This window comes from Branchiostoma floridae, chromosome 15 (assembly GCF_000003815.2).
Source record: "Branchiostoma floridae strain S238N-H82 chromosome 15, Bfl_VNyyK, whole genome shotgun sequence".
NCBI classification, from domain to species: domain Eukaryota; kingdom Metazoa; phylum Chordata; class Leptocardii; order Amphioxiformes; family Branchiostomatidae; genus Branchiostoma; species Branchiostoma floridae.
In genome coordinates this window covers 20,788,978-20,796,858 of record NC_049993.1, presented here as the reverse complement: position 1 = coordinate 20,796,858, position 7,881 = coordinate 20,788,978, and the positions used below count along the sequence as shown (strand labels likewise).

Here is a 7,881-nt window from a genome sequence, read left to right as displayed (position 1 = left end):
TAAGCTCAGATCGGGACGTAATCACATTAAAGACACACATCCATGTAAGCCCTGCCCTGTAAATGATCTAGATAGTTATACCAAGTGAGGTTTAAAGCTATCTGAATTTGGAAGCCTACATTTGATAACAGTGTTTTTCAGTTGTTTCACACTTCAAATTCTCATCTTGGAAAGATAATAAAAGTTTTTTTAATGGCGAGGCTATTGACAAATTAATTGTAAATAAGTCATAGAATTTCTTTAAAAAAGCCAACTGTATGCAAATCTTTCGAATTTCTTGTCGAATGATAAAGTAACTGTAAATTTGTATCTTGCATATCCGGATCCTATCCTAAGCTTGAAAATAGTGCTGTCTGAGTCAAGTAAAATAACTCTTGTGACTGCAATGTGTCACTTATTCAAATGATTGTTGTAAGCAATGATGAATATCATATTACTGTACACCTATAGAATGACGTGCATTAATAAGTTTAACAAGTTCTTTCAATAATAGACCAGAACCCATAGTGTCTGAATTTTTAACAAACTCTCAAATCTCACCTGGATGTTTGAGACTCCACAGCTGTGAATCTACCTGGGTAGAGACTTGCCTGTTTCTCTTAGTCTGTAGGTCATAGTTCTGCAGAGTTCTGGGTTTTGTGCCCCTGAATTTTGACTGCGCCACTGCCTGGACTTTCCACTCAGCCATACCTACATCACCTGTCTGTCTTAGGACTTAGGTACTTATTAACTTCTACATTACACCTTTGGCCATTGGGTCCTGCAGCAACCAGGTCTACAGCATACATACCACATATTGTTAATACACAAATGCCTTTACCAACCAAGGCTACCAACCCTGCCTTAAGTTTCTAGCGTCACATAAATGGTATTAGGTGTGTTAAGACTGTGGCCATTAACCAACTGTCAGCCACAAATAGTACCAGCATAAAGTTTCACAGTTTTTTTGCATGCAGACTTATCAGGTACCAAATTTAAGATTCGTCAATGCTGTGAGTAGAGGACAACCACAACACCATGGAATATCGAACAAGCAAACACAGATTCTGAAACTCTTATCATCACCAAAATATTGTTAAATCTTTGTGCACACCACGCTGTACATTGTTTGTCAGTCATATCTATATTCTCTCACCTCACCTCACCTCACCTCACCGGTCCCATAGCCTCATCGGCCGTAGGGGCAGCACATCCGTCAACAAAAGTTCTCCACCCTTGTCTGTCCTCAGCCAAGGTCGCCAAATGGTGGACTGTTTGTCCCGCATATCTATGTTATATGTTTGAAATTTGTAGTCCTGTCTCACTGTTTAAGCCTTTAGGTTATACTGCTTATATTTGCTGACAATTAGAAATGTTCTTGATAGGACGCAACACTGTGATTTCCAATAAAGTTACAGTAACTGTAAACGCATTTAAGTTCGCGGGGATTTAATTTTGCAATAGCGGGGAAAATGACTTTTCGCGGCGGTTTTAATTTCACGTTAGCACAATGCACTGTAATGTCTTACTGCCATGGAAAAATGTTCGTGGTGGTTTTAAGTTCGCAGTGAAGCGGTCACCGCGAACATTAAACCACCGTGAAAGTTTTTGCATTATTTATTTTACAGTATCTTGTATCTTGTAGCTACCCAGAAACTGATTGGCCCATGACAAATCAGGCAAGCTCATAATTTTCATAAGCAACGTGCCCCTAATACCATTTATCTGAGGCTGGAAAGAGAGGTTTCATATCATAGGTATTTGTGTTTGCTGCTGGATCAAACCGGCGTGCCAGGGTGCGTAGTGCATAACAGTTACTACAATATTGACTATCTGTGATAGAAGGAACATGTGAAACTGTATGATCTGTATGCTATCATTTGATGACTGGACTTCCTAGCCTTGTTGGATTTAATCCGCTCCCAAATGTTGCTATAGACCCGCCAACAATCTGTACCAGATGTCCTCAGCACACACCGCTTGAGTTAGCACATTTAGTTTTTGCTGTGCCACTGCCGGGACTTTGCAGTATGTCATACCTGTGTCACCTGCATGTGTTATGACCTTGTTACTTATTAACGTACACCTTACACCTTTGGCCACTTGACCCTATGGCAATCAGTCCTAGACTCATACAGCATGTAAAGTGCACAACTAAAAGCTGATACCTGTAATATGTGGAAGATTTGTAGTCTGTGGTATCATTTGATGACTGAAGTTTCATGACATCTCAATAATTCTTTTTCTTTGACTATGAATGAGTTCAAAATACCTAAACATATCTTATAATGACCAGCTGTAGCCACACTTGGCAGGCTTGAAGAGTAACATTCCTGTACAGTAACTGTATTTCTCTGTACCAGTGTGTTCTGGGTTTTCCCTCTGACTCAGATGGGACTTTTGCTGTGCCGTTGCCGGGACTTTACATTATGTCATACCTCAGTCACCTGCATGCGTTATAACCTTAAGTTTTTACTTACTGTTACTTATCAACTTCTACGTCATACCTTTGGCTTTGGGCCCAGTAGCAATCAGGCATACAGCTTGCAACTAAACCTGTAATATGTGGAGGATGTGAAAGTCTGTGGGATCATTTGATGACTTAAGTTCCATTTATAAACTCTCATTTGTCCTCTGCTTCGACTGTGAATGTTGGTGTAAAAAGTGTGATACATTTGGGCTGGCCAGCTGCAGGCCGCACTTGGCTCAAAGGGTATAAACTGTACAAATTGTACAAACACACAGACACAGTGTGGCATTGTCATATGCATTACACACACACACACGCACACACACACACACACACACAGCATTGTCATATGCATTACACACACACACACATGCACGCACACACACACACAAATAACTATCATACAAACACACAAAATGGCACACAAACAACTACATTTTGTACATGTACATACAGTGTACCTTTAGACATGTACACACACACCCATAGTAAACACACATTCAAGTTCCTCTGACGTCTACTGAAAATACATTTTATTTTGTGCAGCTTATACCTATATGCATGAAAGCTTCAAAATCTCTCCAGATCCACTTTTGAGTATTAATATCAGTATTCTCATCCCACTGACGCACAAAGTTTCCATTGGGCTCCATGATAATAAATATTCATATTAAGATTATGGGAGCCTTATTACTATATTAGGAAAGACATTTTCACAATATGTTAATATGTATTATACAAGGACAACTTATGTCAGGACTGATATACTGGTTTCACTACTAAATTGCCTTATTTGGCAAAGGTATGAGGTCATGGAATCTATTCGAATTATGACTTGTTGCCTACTACTACTACAGTACTACCTGTGTATGTGACATCATAGTTAACAATGTTAGCATACAGTTCAGAAACTTGCACTGCATGCAGTTCATGATAAAGTTTCTTTTGAGAGGAAATTATCATTTTACATTGAAAGTTTTAAAACAGTTGCTTAAACCGGATAGTGAGTGAGTGTGAGTGCTTCAATGTTAAACACAGCTTTTCAAAACTATATGATGATTACTATGCTGGGCTGTGAGCCAAGTTCACTGTGATGCCTTGCACTTTTGTACAGCACAAAATTCATCAATTACATCTTGAAAGAGATCTTGTCAAAACCTTTCTTTTTGCATGGTGCAATGTTCAATAACAGGAGAAGAAATTAGTTGGCATAACAAAAAATACTATTAATAATTGTTTTCTTAGTATGATCAGAATTATGTATGAATATATATTGTACTCTTTATTATCATATAGCCAGGCGCCGCGGACCAATCAGAAGGCCCCGTTCCACGTTGGTTATGACGCCGTAATACATAGATTCATGCCAGCCTGGCATGTATCGCCCTTCTGATTGGTCAGAATGAATCGACACCGGCACCGGTGTCAACTTGCATCGACACCGGCACCAGTGTCGATGCAAATTGACACCAGTGCCGGTGTCGATTCATTTTAACCAATCAGAAGGAGCGATACACACAGGATATGAAGGCATTGGCCAATCAAAAGGAGCGAAACATATTCCAGAGCAGAGGGAATAAGTACAGACTGCAAGAAGGGGGAATGGCTCCTTCTGTTAACATTCAATTTGATAATGAGTTTTGTTGTTCTAAAGAGCCAAAGAGCCAATGTTTCGAATATTTTCTGTGGAAATTTTGGTTTCAAAATGCAATCTGTAATCTCCTTTTAAATGTATGTACCAAAGAACAAATGTGAGTTTTCAGAAATTCGACAAAGGAATTCACACGCATAGTACCAAGGGATCTATGCGTCATACAGGAGTTTGCAAGTTTGGGTAGGCTATATGATAATAACGTTAATGACCCGCCTGTTCCTTGGTGTACATGGTGTCATAACGCCTGGTCCTTTGCTATAACCACCTCATAAAAGGCATCGCTTCGCTCACTCGGTGGTTTTATTCGGTGGTTATAGCAAAGGACCAGGCGTTATGACATCATATACACCTCGGGGCGGGTCATTAACCCTTAATTATAGTTTGTTACTAACTGTACATTGAAATGCTTGCCTCCACTTTACGCTGACGATATTTTTTTTTCCTGTGCTAAATTTCATATATTGCAATTTCATGTACTCCAGTGTATAGTTTATATTACTTTTTGGATAGATTGGTACAATTATATCAATATCTATAAAACAGTTTTACACTTATTGAGTTGCTCTTAGTCTAACAGTCATGGTCTAACTGAGTCTAATAGTTTAACATGTACAATAGAAGGACAAACTGAGTCTTTATATTCCTTAGTGATACATTCAGATTTGTACCAGTTTATTAAAACTGAATTTTAAAAAAAGGGAAGATTGGATGCAGTTGCCATTTACTTTTTATCCTTGGCTGACTTTTGTCTGCAAATCATGGTAATATACTGTAGTTAGGTTATGAAACCGGAATTATTATTCATTTGAAGAGGGTGGACTTGGTCCAGGCAAACAGCCCGCAATGATGATGATGATGATGAAGCTTCTAACAGTAACTGATTTCGACAATGATCTCTTCAATTTCTTTTATCATTGGGTGACTTTCGTTTTTATGGTAAATCTGTCTTGCCATAAGCAAGGCTTCCTGGCAGAGACTAACTGCTTTTCTGTGATCACCGAGACAGTGCCAAGTCCATCCCAGATCTTTGAGTGAGTCAACTATATCAGGATGTACTGTGCTCAGACTGTTGTGTGATTTGGCAATGTCAGGATTTGCTGTACTCTGGCTATAGATATTGCTGTATATCTGCAGTGCCTGTTCACCGTAGCTGATTGCTTTCCTGTAATCACCCAGGTTGTGCCAAGCTGAACCAAGGTTGTTGAGTGATTTTGCAATGTCAGGATGTGCTGTACCCTGACCGTAGATACTCTTCTTCATCTGCAGTGCCTCTTCACAGTAGATGATGGCTTTTCTGTCATCACCCAGGCTACTCCAGGCTGACCCCAGGTTGTTGAGTGATGTGGCAATATCACAATGCGGTGTCCCCTCACCGTAGATACTCCTGTACATCTGCAGTGCCTGTTCATAGAAGCTAATTGCTTTTCCATAGTCCCCAAGGTCACTCCAGGCCATCCCCAGGATTTTGAGTGTAGTTGCAATGTGAGGATGTGAGGTACACTGACCATAGATAGTCCGTTGCATCTGCAGTGCCTGTTCATAGTAGCTGATTGCTTTTCCATAGTCACCAAGATCACTCCAGAAATGCCCCAGGTTTTTGAGTGTAGTTGCAATGCGAGGATGTGAGGAACCATAGATAGTCTTGAACATCTGTAGTGCCTGTTCACAGTAGGCCATTGCTCTCTTGTAATCACCCAGGTTGAAGTAAGCTGTACTTAGAATGTCAAAAGACAAAGCAATGTCATGGTGTGCTGTATGTGGACCATAGATTCTCTTTGTCATCCATAGTGCCTCATCAAGGTAGCTGACTGCTTTCCTGTACTCACCCTCCTCCTGGCACATAGTCCACAGGTTGTGGAGTGATGTGGCAATGTCAGGTATGTGCTGATGTATGACCATGGATACTCCTGTACATTTGTAGTGCCTGTTCATGGTAGCTGAGTGCTTTCTTGTGATCATCCATAGCACCGCAAGCTACCCCCAGGTTGTTGAGTGAGATGGCAATGCCAGGATGTGCTATAGTTTGACCATAGATACTTCTATGCATCTGCAGTGCCTGTTCATGGTAGCTGATAGCTTTTCTATAATCACCCAGCTTTTCCCAAGTCACCCCCAGGTTGTTGAGTAATGTGGCAATGTCAGGATGTGCTGTACTCTGACCATGGATAATCTTGTACATCTGCAGTGCCTGTTTGTAGTAACTGATTGCTTTCCTGTAATCACCTTGATTGTGCCACCCACCCCCCAGGTTGTTAAGTGAGGTGGCAGTGCAAGAATGTGCTGTACTCTGACCAAAAATAACTTTGAACATTTGCAGTGCCTGTTCATGGTAGCTGATTGCTTTTCCGTAATCACCCAGGTTATCCCACGCTAACCCTAGGCTGCTGAGTGATCTGGCAATGCCAGGATGTGCAGTACTCTGACCATAGACACTCCTGAACATTTGCAGTGCCCGTTCATTGTAGCTGATTGCTTTTCTGTATTCACCTTTATGACACCAGACTGCCCCCAGGTTGTTGAGTGAGTTGGCAATGAAATGATGTGCTGTAGTCTGACCATAGATACTTTCAAACATCTTCAGAGTCTGTTCATGGTAGCTGATTGCTTTTGTGTAATCACCAAGTGTGTCCCAGGCAGACCCCAGGTTGGTAAGTGATTCAGCAATATCAGGATGTGCTGTAGTTCTCCCATGGATACCCCTGTGCATTTGTAGTGTCTGTTCAAAGTAGCTAATTGCTTTTGTGTAATCGCCAAGTTCACACCAGGCAGCCCCCAGTCTGTTTAATGATATGGCAATTTGGGAATGTGCTGTACCCTGACCGTAAATGCTTCTGCACATCTGCACTGCCTGTTCATGATAGCTGATTGCTTTTCTGTAATCACCAAGCTTGTGCCAAGCAGAACCAAGGTTAGTAAATAAGCTAGCAATGGAAGGATGTGCTTTATTTTGACCATAGATACACCTGTACATCTGCAGTGCCTGTTCATAGTAGCTGATTGCTTTTGTGTAATTACCCAGGTCATGCCAGACTGACCCCAGGCTGAAAAGTAAAGTGGCCATCCCAGAATGTTCAGTAGTCTGACCATAGATATTCCTGTACATCTGCAGTGCCTCTTCAAGATAGCTGACTGCTTTCCTGTTTTCTCCAAGTTTATGCCAGGCTGGCCCCAGCATCATGAGTGAGGTGGCAATGACAATATCTGTTCTACCCTCGCCACAGATACTCTTGTATATCTGTAGTGCCTGTTCAATGTAATTAATTGCTTGTTTAAAATCTGCCACTGCGAGTGAAGTACAACCAAGCATGAAGAGCAACATAATGTCCTCACCTATGTCTGTAGATTCAGCTTTTACCAAGGCCTCATTGAAGAAGCTAGTAGCAAGCCTGTATTTGCATACTGCTAAGTACAACATTCCTTGTAATCCTGAACTGTTATCATATAAATTAGAGGATGAATTGAGGTTTGCTTTCTTATCAGGCCATTCTGACAAAACGCTCTTCAAAGGGACTGCTGTATGATAGTATCGGAAAAGCTGTTTCTCATTTGGTATATGGAAAACTGGTTTCAGCATATTTGTCTGTTCATCACCATTCATCTCTAGTGATGTCTCCATTAAAGCCAAAGCTGACAGGTTTTCCTTCTGTCCACCATTTGCAATGTAGGTTCTGAGCCTGAGTTCTGCTGAGATGCTGGTAAGCACTGTCAGGTGGTGTGCATTGTTGGGACTGATCACTTGTTGGTTTTCCATTTCTTCTATTGTCTGCCAAACTGTGTT

At 41.0% G+C, this 7,881-nt stretch overlaps 1 protein-coding gene across 1 annotated transcript in view; it reads right to left on the bottom strand.

The window, feature by feature from the left end:
- LOC118431660 (kinesin light chain-like) overlaps positions 1-6,035 on the bottom strand; it is a 17,203-nt gene extending 11,168 nt beyond the window's left edge. The window contains exon 1 of the mRNA XM_035842902.1: positions 5,241-6,035. Coding sequence (XP_035698795.1) covers positions 5,241-6,035 — 795 coding nt within the window. The remainder of the gene's footprint in view (positions 1-5,240) is intronic.
- Between the last annotated feature and the right edge of the window lie 1,846 nt (positions 6,036-7,881).